Consider the following 21,532-nt stretch of genomic DNA (forward strand, 5'->3'; position numbering starts at 1 on the left):
GGTATCAATTAGCCTGGAGGCATACCAAAAATCAAAGGATGTCAACAAGTGGTACGGTAATAGCTCGTTTAATTTTTTTTTTTTTTCCCTCTCAGTAATCCTGGTGCAATGTAGATATACCTCTAACTGCATTTAGATAACATAAGACTGGCAAGGAAACAATTTCTCATTATGCATATGAGATATGACTATTTATACCCATCTTGTTAAAAATAATCAGAAATTAACAATGGTTTATATGTGCAGTGTCTTGATAAACTATTTATAGCCTTTAAACTTCTTCACATTTTGTCACATTACATAGACAAACTTTGGTGTAGTTTATTTATTCTATTTTTTTTAAATAGACCACAAAGTAGCATAATTATGCAGTGTAAGAAAATGGTAAATGCTTTCCCAAGCTTTTTAAAAACAAAAATGTGAGAAGCTTAAAATGCATTCCTATTGGGCCTTCTTTCTGATGCACGTTAATAAAATCCATTCCAACCCAAAACCTTTAGAAGTTATGTAATCCAGCTGTGTTTTAATTAATCTGTGCACATATAAATCTAATCTGTGAAGGCCTCAGAGGTTTGTTAGAGAACATCAGTGAACAAAAAGCATCATGAAGACCAGGTGGTGTTCACTTAACTGACAGGTCGGGGAAGGAGAGTATTAATCAAGAAACAGCCAATAAACTATGGCTGAAACAATTAATAGTATTAATTGTGATTAATCGATTATTGAATTAAATAATTGTTAACTGGGGTGGACAGACCCTAAAACATGCCATTTGCTGAAAGAACAACCCACTAACAACAGTAATTAGCCCAAAATTGTACAAAAAATATATACATTTTGTAAATATGCTCTATCCAGAACTCCTCAAGTGGCATAGCTTTATAGTCACCTATAAGCACCTTTTGCCATCCGATTATTAATTGATTGACAAAAAAAAATAGCCTACAGATAGATCGATTAGCAAAATAATTGTTAGTTGCAGACCGACAATAGAACTATGGCAACTGTAGATATCCACAGCTCAGATGGGACATGCTGTTGGCAAGACTATTAGCTAACTATTAGCTGTGCACTCCACAAATCTTGCCTTCATGAGAAAGTGGCTAAAAGAAAGCCAAAACAAGCCCTATGAGAGGGGTTGTTCCTTTCAGTTGAGACTGAAATTAAACTTTTTTGGCCTAACAAGCAAAACATTTTATGTGGGGGAAAACTAGCAATGCACATCACACTGAATACACCATCCCTACCATGACACACGGTGGTGGTGGCATCATGCTGTGGGGATGCTTTTTGTGCAGCAGGGACAGGAAAGCAGGTCAGACACTTTTTAGAATTTAATTTCTGTGCTGTTTCTTCCACATCAAAATGCATTACTTTGTGTTGGTCATAAAATTTGTTTGTAAAGTACTGTTGATATGGTTAACAAACAACAGAAGACCCCATTTTGTAAAAGGAGAAAAAACAAATCCTAGAAAATGGAATCCTTTATCTGTGTGTGAATCATCTACTCTGCTGAAGTGTGTATCTGCATTCATAAATAATAACTGCAGAGTCAATAATTTTGACAACCCTTCCACACAAAGTAAAACAAATGATTCAGGGCTCAAATAGAGGAAATAACACAAAAGCCTTTCTACACTGGATAATGTTTACAGCATGAAAACTATAAATGTGTGAGTGTGACTGCATGAAGCTGGAAGGGAGCGGCAGAGTGAGTTTTTTGCAGCCGGTTTAATAATATGCTCTTGTGTTTTGATAAAGCTTGTTGCTGTTTTAAGTCCACACAAGCAGGAACGAACACCAGTAATGCTGCTCTTTACTGTAATTGTCACCTGGAAAGCTCATTCGCACAACAGCCTGCAGCTTGCTTCTTATTATGCAGTGGGAATCAAAAGAAATGCCAATCACTTTCATGTCTTGATTATTTTTAAAGGCACCATTAAAGTAATTATGTTTCTTTTTTTCTTCTATGAGTCAAGTGTATTACCTCTGACATGAATGGTGTACTAGTGTGTTTCTTTTTACTTTTTATATTGTAGTGATTATGCCACAGTAAAACAACTATTAAACATTTAAAAGGAAAAAATAAAGGCTAGAAAATACTTTGTATTAATAAATTAAGGATACTTATTCTGTTTTTTAGTGAAAAGTGCAAGTTGTCTTTGTCATTGGTGAGACAGTTGTGTAGGAAAATTCCATCCAGAAAATCTGTGAAAAAATGGGAAAGTTCTGCGTGATGCACTGTGATAGGTCCTACCTTGGGTTTGAGAGCTGGTTCAAGAAAATGCCATTGAACATTAGCATATTCCAAGAAAATTTGGTGAAACAGTCCAATGAGATAAAGCATATAGGCAAAAGATGAAGAGAAGGCAAAAACAAAGAGTAAAGAGACAGAACGTCATGTAGGGAAAAAGCCAAAGTTTAGTTAACGCCAAGATCTCAAGTTCAAGAGATGAATTTTTTTTTTCTGCTTCAAGCTGGCATTAAAGATGACAGGAGAGTCGTTCAAAATATGTGCTGCTGTTATGAGGGAGGAAAAAGACAAGCAACAATCGAAACAAGCAGCAACAAAGCATGCAGATTTAAAACGGGCAGCCACACTGCTTTCCACATTAGAGACAACATGAAATTCTAGTAATATATTCAAAGCTTTAGAACTTTGTTGATGGTTATGTATTGTTTTAGCTGTTTGAGAGATAAATAAGAAACAAAATGGCAATGCAGAGACCTAAAACTTCTCTGATCTTTCTTTCAATTCATCATCAGTTAGGCAGATATGCTAAATGTCCTCTCACATGTTTGGTGCTGCAGTGTGGCAACAGGTCATAATTAAAACTTTGTAAAAGCACAAGCTGTGAGTGAACTTTGACCAGCTGTCCATCTCTTTTTAAAACCACAATTATTATGAAGACAAGATGACAGGTGTAAGTCACTGCTGATTGTCTCATATGTCTTGGTTTTAAAACATGGAACTGAATACTATACTTACCATTCCTGTGGTACAGTTTGACAGTTTAGCCCTTAATTTTACTTAGACAATACGCTAAATCAGGCTGCTGGTGAATGTCCCTCTGTCTACTCACTCTCAAAGCGCTCACACACACACACATCACTTTCAGGAAATATGCCAGCATGAACAATAATCCGACACACTTTAGGATGGTTGCTCTGAAAAAGAAAACGGCAATGGTGCTTCCGCCCCCTACAAGGAGTGATTAACCTCCTTTTCTTTTTTCCTACATTTCTTAAACTCCTAAATCTTTTCTCTAATCAGACACTGGCATTAATCACAACCTGCAGCAAACCCGCCAACACTACCGCAAATAAAACAGAGAAACAGGTAATCATCCACCACCTCTATTAATACAAACACGCATATTAGACGGTCAGGGCAGGTGTTCTATGTTACCACACAGAATGGCATAACACAAAACACACTCAAGAGCCATGAACATGTGTGCTCACAAGCTGAGACAGAGGCCCACTCAATATCAAGTGCAGCACCTTAATATGAGCTGGTCCACTGAACTAATACTGAATTCATAATATGTACGGCGAAGAAGGGTGGTGGATGAACCTCTCAATCAGCTTCCTTCAGGCTAAAGTAATGTTTTCCAATTAATATCTGATACCGCTCCCTGACAAGAGGTCAAGTTATTCATCTTTATTTACCATGTCATTTTAAATGTTCAGTGAATACTGAGAGGAAAATGAAAGGTCTGCCTTAATGAAACTAACTTCTGAGCGCAGAATGCGTGTCCGCGTGCTCAACACTGAACCCTCACTAAAAGCATTATTTATGATGTACTGACTGCAAACGCAAAGTGAACGGACTCACATGGAGGCACTTAAAAACATTTAAATGAGCACCAGTTTGTGATTACTCCGTTTTATTTACGTTGAGTTGTTTTACTTTTGTCACAGCTTGGGTGCAAACCTCCCAGAATGTCACTGCATGACAGGAACACTAGCACTCAATAAGTTTCTTTCAGCATGGGTTTGCAGTACTGCAGAATCCGAGGAACCAGTCTCATGGTGAATTTTGACCTGTACAAGGTTTGACTAGGAATGTGTAACAAAGCCTACATAAAATGAATGATTCTTGCAGCCCCTCAGCAAACTAGCTCTTAACAAGGATTACTTAGTTGATTAATATATTAGCTGTAATATTTAAGTAGATTCTGCAGTTATAGCATGAGCAATTAGAGAGCAACAAGGTCCGACTAAACTGTACAAGGTAATAATTTTAGTAATGAAGAGATCAAAGGCTCACCAATAGAAGTTGCCCTTCTATTCCTTCTGTTCTATTTTTTGCAACTCTAAAAATAAAGCATGTCCAACAATATTAAATCCAAAAGGCAATTTCCCAACTTATCTTCATTCATTCAAGTCCATTCACATTTAAACTGCAGTAATAAAAACTTTTCAACACTTACGGTCGTTGCAAAATGAGCCTCCGTAGGACGTCATGGTGCAGTCGCAGGTGAAGCCCTCCCACTGCTGGAGACAGACCCCCTGATGGTAGCAGGACTCCTCCGTACAGGTGGTACTGGGTCCTGAGAGAGTAAAATTAGCCAGGAGCATGAAATTAAAATGTGTGAGGCACAGTAAATGTACAGATCATAGGTATTCTGTTGGTAGTCCACTTCTCTGGAAAATCACAGCAGAATTTCAAACATTTAGTTAGCACCAGTCAGTCAGTCAGTCAGTCAGTTAGTCAGTCAGTCAGTTAGTCATTTTCTACCGCTTATTCCATAGTGGGTCACGGGGGAGCTGGTGCCTATCTCCAGCAGTCTATGGGCAAGAGGCAGGGTACACCCTGGACAGGTCGCCAGTCCATCGCAGGGAAACACACAAAGAACCACGCACACACTCATTCATACACCTAAGGGCAATTTAGAGTTACCAATTAACCTAACAGTTAGCACCATATGGTGTTTATTTTTATGTACCTTTTAAAGTTTCTAATCTATGCAAAAACAAGAAATCTGCCCTTTGTCTAGTGAGCTGACCTTCAGAAAATACATAATACAAATGCAATCCAATGCACTTCCATGGCAGGCTTGATCTAAGAGCCATAGGGTTAGCAACATTGAGCAGAATGTAGAAAAAAGCAATGGGCATTTAAAGTTACTTGGCCTAATTGCCTTCTTACATGCTGTGATTTTAGCAATCTTATAAGACTATTTCATGGCACACTATGTGGATCTAATAGACTTTGGTGCGACATCAAGTTTCACGTGTGCACATTATGCAATGACCGTTTACTACTAAATCGGTTAAAACATAAGGCAATGAAGAAAGTCATCCGCATACGCCGCATCAGCATACATCATCCATCTGTGTCCCGCAGAGACAACCACATCACACAATGAAGAATGCAGCCCTTGTTGGTGCGGCATTATGTGCCTTGAAACAAATAAGAAGGAGAAAAAAAAGAAGAAGAAGGAGGAGGATGTGGATGTGGATGCGGTTGTGGCTGGGGAAAGGGGGTAAACTTGAGACGCTGGTTGACCAGCTAATCATTACGTCATTTCCTGCTACAAATCTACAGGCGGACCAGTAGACGGAGGTTGTTGAAGGTCGTTGCAGCTGTCACACTGTGACACCGTCAGATATTTATTGCAGGGTCTCTTTGGTATTAAACACGTAACAAAGGCCATCATTGAACCCCTCTCAGAGTGCGACCTAAGACCTCAGATTTAGAGCCACGACCAAAAATTTCTCAACGATTTTCCTACAATCTTTGTCCTTCGTCTGCAATGGCCCAAAATCGCAGTGTGTACTGGCCTTTAGAAGGAAAAAATTATTGGACTGTTGATCTATGGTCCAAAGTTCTTTTTTCAGATGAGAGGAAATTGTACATTTCATTAGATAATCAAGGTCTGGACAAATAGTGGAGAGGAGCAGGATCCAAACTGCATAAGGTGCTGTGTGTAATTTTTACATTTAGGGATTATTTGGAGAGCCATGTCATCTGCTGGTGTTGGTCCACTGTTATTTATCATGTTCAAAGTCAGCAAGGCCATAACATAACAACATTTGGAAAAAAAATCCTTCATCTAACTGTCTTATGTAATGTTCTTTTTTTTTGAGAAAATAACTGTTGGTTTTCATCTGCCATCATCCGCAACCCTGCAAATGAACAAACACTTGAACTCTATTAATCTGTCTGTAATTAATCTTTGTAATGTACAAGTTTTAGATTTGATGATTATTTTAATTGATAACTCATTGTAGCTTTTAAGAGAAACAGGAATAGGTCAAAAACTATTTCCATCATGTGAGAAGAGCTGGAGGTGGTGGAGGAGTATAAATACCTCGGTGTTCACTTGGACAACAGACTAGAGTGGAGATGCAACTGTGAAGCCATCTACAAGAAGGGACAGAGCAGACTGTACTTCTTGAGGAAGCTTAGGACCTTTGGTGTTTGCAGCAAGATGCTGCATATCTGCTATAAGTCTGTTGTGGAAAGTGTGATCTCTTCTACCATCATCTGCTGGGGAAGCAGCATCAGAGCCAGGGACTTAAAAAAGCTCAACAAGCTGATAAAGAAGGCTGGCTCTGTTCTGGGGACTCCTCTAGAACCTCTGGAGATCATTGTGCAAAGAAGGATTCTTCATAAAATGAAGAACATTATGGAGGACCCTGAGCATCCTCTTCATGAGACTGTCCTACAACAACAGAGTCTTCAGTCAGAGGTTTCTTCAGATCTGCTGTAAGACGGAGCGCTACAGGAGATCCTTCCTGACCACAGCCATCAGCATCTACAACGGCTCTTTGAGGAAACCTTCATAATATGAGCTACGACAACATTTAATTTCCCTTTGGGATTAATAAAGTAACCTTGAATTTGAATTGAATAATCTAATACATTCAGTTACACCTGTAAACAGAAGATATCCAATGCCATGGGTTATTACAAACACAGAAAGAGACAAATGACTGTGGTGTCAGCCCCTATTCCACACAGCCTGCTGCTCGCAATTGAATTTTACTGTTGTGTTCATTTAACATATTTTTGTGAGGAAATGCTCCTCATACTATATGCCAGTGTGACCACTGGACCTCTGTTCGCTAGCTCCAGCTAACAATGATAGATGGTTAATAATTAACTTCTTCCACAGCTTATGCTGGCTACTGACCCAACATGCACTTATTTATTAATCCTCAATGCTCACTATTTATTGCTTAATAAGATGGTACTATAAGTGAGTGACAAAAAAGGAAATAAAGTTGATCGTAGGACATTGTTAGTAAAAATGCTGAACGATAGATGTTTGATTAGGATGCAGATGAAGTCTTAGGTGGGATATATATATTTTTTTTTTAAGTGTGCAGTGGCTTTTGTGTTGATGGCAGTGGGGCTTCTCATTACAGTCTCAATTAAACATAAACGAGGTGGTTCAGTTCCAGACTAATTTGTTTGTGCACAGATAAACAGCATCTGCAATGTGCCATTTACAAATGGCCGAGTTAAATAGAAAACCCCAACCCCACTGTTTCCGCGAAATAAAGAAATAAACTAGTTGCCAATCAGTTTTACAAAACAACTATCACTTTTTTCCTTGATAATTATTTGGCGCTCCTAATCAACAGAACACAAATAGAACACCATGTAATTACTTCTTCCAACCTCTTTAATCTAGAAACCGGATTTTAGTTTTACCTAAGATCCTTGTTGAACTGGGTTTGTCAGAGTGTGAATTTCCATCTGCTGTTTGCTCTAAATGTTTGAGAAAATCCTGCTATATTAAGGGGGTACAACCTTAATATGACAACAAAACCCGAGTAAACACATCATGATTCCCCTTCTGCAGTCAGCTCTGCTCTCCAAGAAACGGCTTGCTTTTAAATGAAACATCTGCCTATGTACAAACTGCACCCTGCTGGAAATTGGTTTATGCCCCAGAATAAAAGAGCCTTAAAATGAAACATCCTATTAAATCTTGGAATTAGATTTTGTCTCTGCTTTTGGCACTGGCACAAATGCTCATGTTTCTAGTCTAGTTCTCAATGCTTTTATGTCGAAATTCATATGTGCTGTTTTTCATTCTTTCTTTTCCCTGTTGAGCTATAATGTGTATCCCTCACTCTACTTTTCCTTCTTTGTTTGTCATCTGCAGAAGAATGTTTAGTCTGTAGGGAACAAAAGGAAAGCCTTGATGCAATAGCTGCTATTTGACCTTTGTAATAAAAACATCTGAACTGGCAGTCACCTTTGACCTCTCTTCCTACTTCAGTAAGAGGAACTATAAGTAAGAATAATCTTAAGGACAAATAAATTATTCCTGTAATTGTTGTAAAATGATATGACTGCTTTTTTTAACATATTCATGTGATATCGACAGGGGGATAATTGCCTTTCTAACAGCCTTGGGTTTAAGTGCACTGATTTTTGAGAAAGAAATCCAAACCTCCAAATGTCTGCTCGGGTATTAGAGTTCAGTTTCCTGGGAGTCTGATCATTAACAACCATTGTGTAAGCCTGCAGGAACCTGTGAGATAACTTATTGCAGTTTTAAACTGTGTTTGAAGCAAAGTAATTGTGGGTTGTAAGTGTAGGCAGGTAATAAGGCTGGCTGGCAGAAACAGTGGCATTTAGGAGCAAGAGTAAAAAAAAAAAAAAAAACTCCTTGAAAAGCTTTAGTCTGTGCTGTTTCAACCAGTGTGCCCCACTGGGAAATTAAGCCTGGGTTCTCCTGTGCTCAGTATGCTGCTGAGACATGGTGGGCTGCGGCTCAGGGTAGGTTGTGTGAAAGGGGGACTGCTATAGCCAAAAACGACTGTTATACCCAGGATTAACTGACACCAAAGCCATTTAGCCTGAGACATGCAGCAACCCAAGCATGGCGGAGGTAAAAACGGTACAAAGGCAAGACGAAAGAAGCACAAAGCAACAAAAGTGGGGTGTTACTGAGATTAACCACACTGTCAGCAACATAAAAGGGAGAATTCCTGCCTTCTGCGGGATTTCTGGAATAACTAGGACAACATACAATGGAAAGACACTACAGACTGTCCAGAGCATTTAGAATCTGTGTGGTTATAAAACTACATCAAGAATGAACAATTATTGCAAATACTTCTGAGTGCCGTCATGGTTGCGTTTTTACTGCTATCTTAGCTGAAGTGGGAATGTGTGTGATTAGTCCACTGATTTATGGTGTTATAATGAATGCAATGTTTTCTGAAAGTCCAATCCAGCATTTCTGTCACTTTGTCAAACTTCTCATGCAAACTGTTAAAACAGCAGTTTTGGATAAATTAGTGTAGGTAGAAAGAATTACTGTGATTAGTTACAGTCCCAGCTTATTACGGACTGAATAATAACTCTTGAAATCTATGGCATTTTATTTTTTTTCCCTGGTAATTCACAGGGGAGACAATTAACAAATGGCCTTTCCTACAAAGAAACAAAGGAGCGCAGTAGCAAAAAGGTATTCATTTGAGTATTTGTTTTATTTGTACATCTGGCGGTGGCCAGACCTGTGACGGAGTGGCGACCTGCCCAGGGTTCACCCTGTCTCACATTTAATGGGAGCTGGAGATAGGCACCAGCTCCCCTGCAACCCTGGAAGGATACGCAAGCAAAGACAATAGATGGATGAATGATGGCGACAAAAAGAAGCTTCTCTTACCATCGCAGCCTCGTTCCACCTGCCCCACCTTGTGGAGGGCATCTGCGATCAGGTCAGGGAGTCTCCCATTCAGGTCCACAGAGGCCAAACAGCCCTGGTACCCATCCCGGGATGCAATCAGTTTGGGCAGATTGCTGTACATGTTCTTTGTCACGCCACCGATGTACAGCTCTCCTACAAAAACAAAGCATTAAGTGATTAAAACTTACAAAAACAGTGAATAAAACGTTCCTACAGATCAGTACAATAGATCAGCCTTTATATTCCAAGAGATGTTGTTTATGTTTTGTTTTTGATGTAGAACTAGAATATATTTTCTGATGAGGCTCCTTCATCAAATTAAAAATACGTTTTGAAAATAAACTTTAAGCAGGTATTATTTTTCATTAAGTCCACATTTCTGTACTAAAATGTATTTTTTAATAATGTAATATTTTAATATTAAACTTTAATTATCTATAAGTGGAAAATCATCATTATTAACAGAAATAAATGTAACTAATCTATATAATGTGTTTCACTTAGTGAATTGAGTTACTGAAATAAATTGACTTTTCAATAATATTCTAATTCATTGAAGAGGTATGTAGATGTAAAGGATTGCTGGTAAAATAGGGTTTGGTGACATAAATGCCAGTTAACACAGATATTCTGAAAGTCCAGAATAAGAACCGGATAAACAGCAAGACAGGTTGGACCCTGTCCCCACCCAATTTTTCAGGTACTCTCTGCTGAGGCTGAGCTGACTACCATATAGGACTGACCTCAGTGCAAAACAGTTAGAACAGTAAACATTAGCAATTACAACATCGAGAAAAAAGACTCTTGGTATTCTTTCTGTAGGTTGTGTCCACACGTGATTCTTCTGAACTGCAAAAATAACACGTTATGAACCAAATTCTCAGATAGAATTATTTTCTATTCTGATAGTCATATCAGAATAGAAAAAGGTGCAAGCTAACAAAAGTTAAGAATCTCAGTGAACATCTACAGATATAAAGAGTCTGAAAATGTTTTTTTGACATCAAGACATTTTTAGGATGATTTGTTAGAATATTATAGCACTTTTCTCAAACCCAGTTAACCACATGTTAAAAGCTGAGGAGACTGAGCAGCATCTCCTGGGGCAAAATTGGTCAGTGGCAAGAAAAAAATACATAAAAATGACAGACCAAGTAATACTAAGGAAATGCCATTTGAATATAAGTTCACATCTGAACAATTTTTGTTTCACAAAAAGCCTTACTTTCACATGCTGCTTTTTTGTTTTATAAGGAAAATACTTATAGATAACAGCCTTACAAAACATACTGATCCAACTACATTTGGGTCATTTTTCTAATGAACTGTTGAAATTTTAAACACTAATCACATAGTTGGATACTTAGTTTAAAAATGTAACTCTGAAAATTTAAAATAAAACAATATACTGAATAAATACAAAATAAATCAAAAGGTGTAAGCAGTCACACATCTATTCTGCTGTGCCTGCCTATCTCCAACTTTTACCTCAGTTGTGTAATTGTTACAATGTCTTGTTGCAGCAAATGTAGGTCATTTAATTTATTCCGGTGTGTACTGAAACAGATGAAAAAGTATTAAGTTGATAACATTGAAAGTACATTTTTTTAATATAAAAAACACATAGCTCATTACAGTTTACTGTAAAATACTAGGGCAGCGTAGGGTCACAAACCAAAACATTTGCCATTAATAAGAGTCATCCCTTTTGGTGTGTAAGCACATTTAATAAAAGTTATTTGTCATCACTAGTAGTTCCAGACGCCGATTTACACTTGTAAACATAAAGTTGCAACTGCTATGCACTATTTCTTCAAATCTGCCAGTAGAAACACAAAGTGAACAGACACAAAAGTGCTCTACATGCTGATTAATTTCTTCAGTGTAAAATGTTTCATTAGCTGCTGCTGGTAAAGGATAAATGAGCAAAACCTGAAACCATTAAAGAACAAATGGGGGTCACAGCATGTGCCTTAAGAGCGCACATCCTCTGAAGGTGTGTGCTACCACACACACACAGCTGTCAAAATATGACCCTCACCACCACACAGGGAAATTGACATCTCTGAGCCAAGCAAATGTGACTGTCAGAAAGTATGCTCCTTAGAGACATCCCTGACAGAGTGTCTGTCATTACTGAGGCAGCAGAAGCATGTTTGGATGATTACATGATTCAAAGAAGCAGCTTACAGTTGACATGAATAGCTTTCACAGCATCAACCTTGCATACTGGAAATGAGATTTGATGTCTGAAATAATTTTTATCTACTGTACACCTGGAGAAGAGGAGCCAGATGTACAAAGTGCATGCACTTATAAAGGAAGCAGAAATTGTGAATCCTAAGCAAGAAGATAAAGCTGAGTTTTGGGAAATCTTGGCACTCAAGCACAATTACTGTCTCTTTGTATTACAACATAAAAGGAAAAACTCATTTAGTTTTAAACCTAATTATTTTTCCCACTCCCTCCATCTTAGCCCTCTGTTCTGTCAAGTTGCTGAAAATGCCAAGTGAAATTATGGCAAACACAAAAAGGCCTTTGATGTCAGGGGATATGAATAAACAGGGTTTTCGTATCGTCAAAACGTCTACTTTACGCTTTATCTTTAAGTAAGCATGAAAACGAAAATCCAGAAAACCTTCTTCACAGGGACAAGATTCTGCTGTAAAGTCAAGATCATCAGAAAATCTTCAGCACACAGCTGAAATATTTTCTGTCAGCTAAAACCCAGAACATTTCACTGCACAGGACCGAGCTGCAAGGTCAATTATATGTGGACTTTGGGTAATGGAATGAGTCAATGATGTTTGCCGACTTCTCTCTAGAATTAATGAGCACTTGACACTTCATATTTTCCAGCCAGGGCTCCTGGACATCATAATCAATACAATGAATTCATTAACTGTCCAGCTGAGTGATGTTGTGAAATCAGAGCTGCAAGAACCATTTAGCAAACATAAAATTATCAGAATGAAGTTAATCTAAAAACAGCAAACAGTGCATTTTTGCAGACAGTGAACATGTTTTAGACTGTACTGGCTGTAAGTTTAACTCTAGAAGGCAAGAGAAATAGAAGGGCTTTGAAGTTAAGGCTACTGATGAAGAAATACATTGAATTATTTCATACATTCATTAAAGTAAAGGGGCACTCATTGTGTTGTATTTTGAAAGGAATGTTGGTCAGAATTTTAAAAAGTTAGAACAGTGGTCCTGTGGTTTAAATTTGTTCTAATGAGATCAGAGGTTGTGCTAGATGTTTTTTTGTCTATCGTTTTGACTGACAGGGTCAAAGAAATCCAGTCAAAATCTGTTTTCCCCAAATTTTAAAATGATAATATTTAAACATTGAATAGGATTTTTTTTCATTCATTTTAATCTATACTCAGTCCGATAAAGATGAACAGAGAATCCATATCAACCAGATGAATACATGTAACTCCACAGTGACAAAAAGCATTGACTGTGGTCCCAGTAATTAAGTATAAACGATTAAATTAAACAGTTGCAAAATTATGAACAGATCATCTGCTGAGACCTGAACGCACAGTCTCACAACTTCCTTCTGGTCTGCATGGACCTGAATTGTGCACTCGCACTTGGTTGTTCTTCATCTTCCACTGGATGAGACTCTTTTATCAACAACGTGGTCGTCATTGGGCCTTTTGAAGAAACTGGTGAGACATTTTTCCGAGAGAAGCCATTGAGGTCATGCATCAAGTGAGAAAACAGATAATTAACATGCTAACTCATCACCAACTGGTCAGAGTTGTGAATTGTAATCTGTCTGAATGACAGATGGCCTTCATATTTTTAATCACCGTTTAAAATTACGAACACAAATGGAAAATATTCAGTTAACACGAACCCTGGTGTAGAGTCACACTCAGCTTGCCCCACCCGCTCTGGGAGCTAGTAGTAAGTCACCCATGTTTGGTAACTAAAACACTAGAACCACCCAGAACAAAGTTAGCAAATTGGAAGAATTCCCAGTGTCAAAACCCTCATCATGGCTTGGCTACTGGGCCAGATGAAGGACTGCTGTACAGTGAATAACTCAATGACAATCGGCCGGGCTTCCTTAGATAATTGGTATTAAATAAGCAACTGTCTTTGACTGTACCATATTGAATTGGACTGCATGTACTGCTTGTACTGAACTTGTGGACTATATGATTCAACTGCATTGGAAAGAAATCTACATTTCAAGTCAATATTTGAGTTAAATTTGGTTTTAAGCCTTGAAAACAAACTTTGTGGACAACGACTTAAGAAAAGATAACCAGAGTGAAAAAAGAGCTCAATTAATGGTACTGTATTTTTTTTCTTATAATGATGGAATTATAAACTCGTCCATGTCTATTTTAAAATAAAATATTTAATGTAATTTTTATGACTTTTAAAATGGATCTAACAAATAAAAAATGTCAGGAACATGGCAGCATGAGCAATCCTCAGAACGTCATTTCTAGGCATTGATAAAGCTTTATTTTCTACATTAGAATGAAGAACCCAACACAAATATAATTATCTTGGACAGAACTCAGTTATCGACTCAAGAGTAACCATCAGGTGTACTGATAAAACAGATTTTATGACAGGCTTTACAGCCATAAAGGACTGCTTCAGAATAGAAACAATAGAATAAAGACAGTTTCCTCTCAGCCAGACACTGTATTCTATGCTCTGCTTGTCCAGCATTGATGCAAGGGGTACTGCTGAAGAGGTCTATGAGATCCATGTGATTGAACAAATTATAGCCACAAAGCATCACAGAACACCACCTCCACCTACACCAATATGATCATCATAATGACCTCTCACACGGAGGGGAGGAATTGGGGTGTTTGATTATGGTACCCAAAAGGGCCATTGACATCACTATTTGAAAGAATCCACCAACCTGACATTTATATAAGGAAGTGGAGGCTTTCAGAGGGTTTTAAAGAGGAATAAATATCTTTTTATTGATGCTTTACCTAGTGTAATCTTAAACTTTGATTCGAGCTCACAATTTAATTACATTTTGAACAGTATGAGGGGTTAAAAAAAACATAAAAAACTATAACAACTTTGATATTGAATATAGGAAGTACTCAAAAGTTGTGCACTTCTAATTCAAATGCCAAAATAATAAATTATTGGCTCTGACTACAAGTACCCCCATTAAAGGGCAGGCTTCTTTTATTAGCAAACCTTCCAAATAGGAACAAGTAAATGCTAGCCAGATTATATCTATTTGCAGCCATTTCTGTCTTTTAAACATTTCGTTAATTTATGTTAATCTGTGTTGAACCAAAATATCGCACGGACACTGTGGTATACAAACAGTTATCCAACAGACAAAAAATACCAAAATATTTAACGATCAAAAGCCACTAGTACAATATAATAGAATAGAATATAATAGAAATATACTTTATTGTCCCACAATGGATGTGACAGATATACACAAAGGTAAAAAATATAAAAACAAAAAATAAGTATGAGACAATACATGAGGGAAGACCTTACGACATAACAAATACTGTACAGTAAATAAAAATAGCATTATCAGATTAAAAGAAATGTGCAACTGTGTAGGGATATTTTTAAAATGTGTAAAACATGCATGTATATTTGAGCATAGGAACAAAATCAGACTCTTTACAAGAAATAGAACAACGGTGCGAATAACAGCAGAGATGTAAACACTTATTGAGTTTGTTCGGAGCCATGATGGTTATAAGGTCTTACAGCTACTTTGAGGACGGACCTGCTCCAGTGCCCCATTGTTCACCTGGGTGCTGCTTACATGTAATTTGTTAAATGATTTAGGTCAGTCTGCAGAACAGACCTGCTCATCTTCCAGATAAAGCTCATACTTAATTCACAAGACTGAACCTCAAAAGGTTTACTGTTACTTTTTTCTATCATCTGCCTTCTATTGTTTTAACTGCTATTTAACGTAGATATAAGATGGATAGAGGCATCATCTGAACCATGGGCCCGGAGAAGAATCCGGCCTTGGAGGATTTTGAGGAGATAAGGAAAGCGTTGGATTTTCTTTCTGGAGAAACCTCGGCCATCCGACTCCAGCAAAAGTACATCCTGGACTTGGTTGAAGAGGTGAAAGCTTTGCGATTTTTTAATGATGAAAAGGATAAGCGGATCGCCGTTCTAGAGAATCGCGTGGCAGATTTGGAACAGTACACCAGGATGAACGATGTGATCATCACCGGACTGCGTGTCAGGCCCCACTCTTACGCCGGCGCGGTGTCAGGGCCCTGTCCGGCTGGTGAGCCGTCACCTGGCTTGATGGAGTCCACGGAGGAACACTAACACCTACAACTGTTAGTGCCGATAACCTGGAGCTGAAGACATTCAGCTATACGGATTATAAAGGTCAGGACATGGAAGAGGATGTGGATCCAGATAACAACTTCTTTAATGATATGGTTGATAACTGCTGCTACTACACAACGGATCAATACAACATGGAAGTTCAAGTAGATAATAAGCTTTCAATCATACATTTCAATAGCAGAAGTTTATATGCAAACTTTAATAGCATCAAAGACTGTCTGAGCCAGTTTAAACAACCATTCAGCATCATAGCCATCTCTGAAACCTGGATCAGTCATGAGAAGGGGGCTGACTTTGAGCTGGAAGGTTATGAGTTCAATTATATCAGCAGAGAAGGGAAACCTGGAGGAGGAGTAGCTGTGTATGTTGATAAAAACTTAAAGTATAAAATAGTAGAAAACATGACCAGAGTGACTGAAGATGTATTTGAGTGTATAACCATTGAAATATACAGGGGTTGGACAATGAAACTGAAACACCTGGTCTTAGACCACAATAATTTATTAGTATGGTGTAGGGCCTCCTTTTGCGGCCAATACAGCGTCAGTTCATCTTGGGAATGACATATACAAGTCCTGCACAGTGGTCAGAGGGATTTTAAGCCATTCTTCTTGTAGGATAGTGGCCAGGTCACTACGTGATACTGGTGGAGGAAAACGTTTCCTGACTCGCTCCTCCAAAACACCCCAAAGTGGCTCAATAATATTTAGATCTGTTGACTGTGCAGGCCATGGGAGATGTTCAACTTCACTTTCATGTTCATCAAACCAATCTTTCACCAGTCTTGCTGTGTGTATTGGTGCTTTGTCATCCTGATACACGGCACCGCCTTCAGGATACAATGTTTGAACCATTGCGTGCACAAGGTCCTCAAGAATGGTTCGGTAGTCCTTGGCAGTGACACGCCCATCTAACACAAGTATTGGGCCAAGGGAATGCCATGATATGGCAGCCCAAACCATCACTGATCCACCCCGATGCTTCACTCTGGGCATGCAACAGTCTGGGTGGTATGCTTCTTTGGGGCTTCTCCACACCGTAACTCTCCCGGATGTGGGGAAAACAGTAAAGGTGGACTCATCAGAGAACAATACATGTTTCACATTGTCCACAGCCCAAGATTTGCACTCCTTGCACCATTGAAACCAACGTTTCAATTAATAGATAATATATTTACTAATATCTTAGATAATAATACAATAAGTGGATTAATTATTCAGCATATTAGTGATCATCTTCCAGTCTTTGTTGTTAGCGACGATTTCTATATAAAAAATAAGGATGAAAATAATGCACACTTTAAAAGAGTGAGAACAGAGGAATCACTCATATCTTTTAAAGATGATTTACTGTTTTGCAAGAAGATAATGTTGATATAGCATATGAAAATTTTCTAAGTACCTTTAAAGTATTATATGATAAAAACTGTCCATTAATAATGTACTCTCACAAAAACAAATACTCAGAAGCTCCATGGATCACAAAGGGCTTGTAAAATCCTTGCAAAAAAAAGAACAAACTTTATAGAGATTTCATTAAGTATAGATCCTTGGAGGTGGAGAATAAATATAAGAAATATAAGAAATATAAGAATAAATTAACTGCTATTCTACGAATAGCTAAACAGGATTACTACAGTAAATTATTAGATAGAAATAAGATAAACATCAAAGGGATTTGGAAAGTATTAAATAATTTTATCAAGAAAAACTCGGGAAAAATAAATTTTCCACAGTTTTTTATAAATAATGATGGCAAATTGGATGAGAGTATTGACGTTGTTCATAGTTTCAATACATTTTTTTGAGTGTGGGACCCAAACTGGCAGAAAAAAAATCCCTGGTCCTACAACAACTGGAGCTCTGAATGAAACATTAATCAGTAGAAATCCTTTTTCTGTGTTTCTCACTGCAGTGGGAGGAAAAGAAATTATAGATATTGTCAATAAATGTAAAAGCAAAAGGTCAACTGATTGTGATGGTATTGATATGATAATAATCAAGAAGGTAATTGAGGAAATTATCCAGCCTCTGACTTACATCTGTAATCTGTCACTTCAATCAGGTAAATTTCCAGAAAAGTTATTCCACTCTATAAATCTGGGGACAGACACCATTTCACAAATTATAGGCCTTTTTCTCTACTTTCACGGTTTTCCAAAATTTTGGAGAAATTATTTGTGAGTAGATTAGATACATTCATTAATAAACATAATCTGCTTTCTGAAAGTCAGGATGGATTCAGATCACAAAGATCTACAGCAATGGCAGTCATGGAATTGATAGAGGAAGTCACTGGCGCCTTAGATAATAAGAAATTGGCAGTTGGTTTATTTATTGATCTCAAAAAAGCTTTTGACACAATAAATCATGAAATATTAATTGAGAAATTGGAGCGCTATGGCATCCGGGGAGTAGTCCTGCACTGGATGGAAAGTTATCTAAGCAACAGGCAACAATTTGTGCAAATGGGTGACTGCCAGTCTACAACTACCAGAAAATATTCAAAAGCTGTTCACTGATAAAGTGGGGGGTTATGACTATAGGGAAAATCTCAATTTCCGAACCTTGAGGGTTCGAACCACCATGAAGAGAATGTGCATTTCAGTCATTGGTGTGAAGGTCTGGAATAAACTCCAAAAAGAGCTGAAGCAATGTCCAAGCATGGGTCTGTTTAAAAAAAGACTAAAACTGATGTTTTTTAACATGTACTGGGAAGAGGAGGTGAGGTGAATGGTATCTCATCTGAGCACTGTGTGTGTGTGTGTGAGTATGTGTATGTGTTTCTGCTGTATGTCTGCATGGGTTGCATGGGGGGGTGCTGCGTCCTCTTCTTCTCTGCTTCTGGTCCTCTGTGGCTGCAGCCTGACGCTGCAGTTGTTGAAGCCTGGCTTCTCTCGCTGCTCCTCTCTCTGTACCTTGTGGTGGTGGGGGGCAGGTCGGGGTTCAGGGGACTCTTGTGGATGGCTTGGTAGTTCAGGGGGGTCCCGGGGATCTTGTCCGCCTCCTTGCGCTATGAGGTGTGGGGTTGGGAATGGTGGGGGGAGCTGGTGGTGGAGCTGTGGTGTTGGATTGTGGCGGTGATGATTGGGGGTTTGGGGGGGGGTCTCTGAGTGCCTATATACATGAGTGTGAATGTGGATTTAGGCCTGATGTGTGGTGTGTTTCTGTGTGTGTAGTATATATATTTATTTATTATTTTTTGTTTGTGAATTCTGGATCAAAAACATAGATATTATATAGGAAGGTTACTAAAAAATAATTTAAGTGCAATTAGAGGGAGAAGGGGTATGAAAAATAAGATTCACTTCTTCATACCCCTTTTCAGATAATTTATATTAATTAATAATCAATGTCAGGTCTCAGGTTAAATATACTGACAAGTTTACTTATTGGAAAATTTTTATTTTACTAGTTTCTATTTATGTTCAAGTTAATTTAATTTATTTGGAACTGGAAATTTAATTTAATGTTTACCAAACACTTCTTCGTATGGTATTTGGATATTTGTTTGTTTGGTTTAAGCATTTCTGAAATTGATTTATTTATTTACTGTTATTTGTCATTGTCTGAAATAAATTCTACAGTCAAGGATGCAGTAGTCTGTCACTGAAAGAGCTCTCCAGTTCTGCAACAGCTTCATGTATGGAGTGGGGAACGTTGTCGAACAGTGGTGTTATTTTTGCCAGACTTCTTTCTCCCACTGCCTGCCCTGGGTCGAGGGGGCATGCTATTAAAGTACTTTACAGAGCATAGTCCTCCTCACATGTGATGACCCCGACTATGGCAGTCATCTGAGAACATCTGAAGATGGCAGCTAGGAGAGTTGATGGAGAGTTGCTGCAGCAAGTCCTTCAGCTACAGCAGAAGGCTCTCTTATTCTCTTTGAGGACAGTTTCTTCTTCTCTTTCAGCAGACCTTCTTCTTCTCCTTTAGGAGAGCCTCTTCTCCTTCAGAAGCTTTATTTCAGAGTTGATCCAGGGCTTGTTATTGGAGAAACACAGTATCTTCATGAGGGGCACAGTATTGTCCACACAGAAGTTAATGTAGTTTGTGATGCTGTTGGCGATGCCGTCAATGTCCTCCCCATGAGGAACACAGAGCTCTTCCCATACAGTGAAGGTGAAACAGTTTCCTTGACCATCTCTACACTGGGTTTTACAGCTGGTTCTTCGTGTACAAGGAGATTATATACAGGTTGGAGATTAATCAGATTGTTATCTGAGCCACCCAGGGGAGAGAGGGGCGATAAGCTGTTCGCCTCCTTGTTGACGGCATACAATAAGTCCAGTGTTTTATTGTCTCTTGTGTGGCAGGTAACATGCTGGGTCAATGTGAAAAGACTGGAGGACAAGGAGCCATGATCAAAATTCCAGGATATCAGGAAAAGAACCTGGGTATGCTTTGTTTGGAGTGTGCTGGTAACTATACAGATGACATCACAGGCTGCAGCAGTGTTGGCATTGGGGGAACATACACCATTATCATGATAACATGTCAATTTCCATGGTAGTTAATACAGACTCATGCTAGCAGCTCAAAGTCATTACTGCGGAGTGTCTCTTTGATAGATAAATGCCCAGCGTTGCACCAACGATCAACAAACACAGCCAGACACAGCCAGACACCTTCCTCTCTTCTTACCACTCACCTAGATTCTGTCAGCTCATATTTATTGAAAACCATCCATGTTTATATGTGTCCAAAGTCAACAAAGTTTGCCATGTCTCCGTCAGGATAATAAGCTGCTCTCTCTGTAGCCTTTCTGAAGATGGATTTGTTCCTTATCTTGTTCCGACACCCGATGCCGTCATAGGTCCCGCATCTCTTCCTCCTCAGCTGGCGGAAAATATAAGAGAGATGCAGCACAGCGGAGCTACACAGAGCTAACAGCTGGTTCCTGGTGTGAACAATAGGACCATGGCCACTGACTTGGTCTCCGAATATATATGAAGTAAAAAAAAAAAGTATAAACAAAGTTGTCCACAAAATGGTCAGCTCCATAATTTGTGCAACAAGGTAAAAATAGGAACACACAGCAATTCTAAAAAATGGATTCAAAAAAGAAAAACTCAAAAAAGAGTGGGAGCGGCTGAAACAGGCTGCCTGTACTTGTGGCATGGGAAATTATATTACTGTAGAAAATATCAATCTTTCCCCAAGAGTTGTAAATTTTATGGCTGTAAACCCAAAGAAAACAAAGTTTTGTATTTTTTTAAATAGAGAACTTTGGTTTTATGACAAAGTGATAAAAATCCAACACCAGTGTTGGGTGGTTAATTTCCTTTGGTGCAAAAACCTTGGAAGCCGAAAACAAAACCTGTATTTCATCCTTAGCTATAATTGGCTCCCAAGTGGAGTAATGGTTTTGCAGTCTTCACCCATATCTACCAATACTCTTATATACATTATTTATATTCATCATTAAGAGAGGTCCAGGATGAAAAAAAGCAATGAATGCACAATGTCTTTGCTCAATTCGCAGACTCCCTCTAGCAGTTCTCTGGTGAACACAGAGCCCATCATTAA

General features: G+C 38.4%; 1 protein-coding gene across 7 annotated transcripts in view; it reads right to left on the reverse strand.

Annotated features, from left to right (window-relative positions):
- The window catches only part of nrxn2b (neurexin 2b), a 960,343-nt gene that overhangs the window by 392,815 nt on the left and 545,996 nt on the right, over positions 1-21,532 (reverse strand). For all 7 annotated transcript variants that reach the window (XM_047385485.1, XM_047385484.1, XM_047385482.1 and 4 more), the window contains 2 exons: positions 9,642-9,815; positions 4,437-4,556 (listed from right to left, as the gene is read on the reverse strand). In XM_047385485.1, coding sequence (XP_047241441.1) covers positions 4,437-4,556; positions 9,642-9,815 — 294 coding nt within the window. The remainder of the gene's footprint in view (positions 1-4,436; positions 4,557-9,641; positions 9,816-21,532) is intronic.

This window comes from Girardinichthys multiradiatus, chromosome 14 (assembly GCF_021462225.1).
Source record: "Girardinichthys multiradiatus isolate DD_20200921_A chromosome 14, DD_fGirMul_XY1, whole genome shotgun sequence".
Lineage (NCBI taxonomy): Eukaryota > Metazoa > Chordata > Actinopteri > Cyprinodontiformes > Goodeidae > Girardinichthys > Girardinichthys multiradiatus.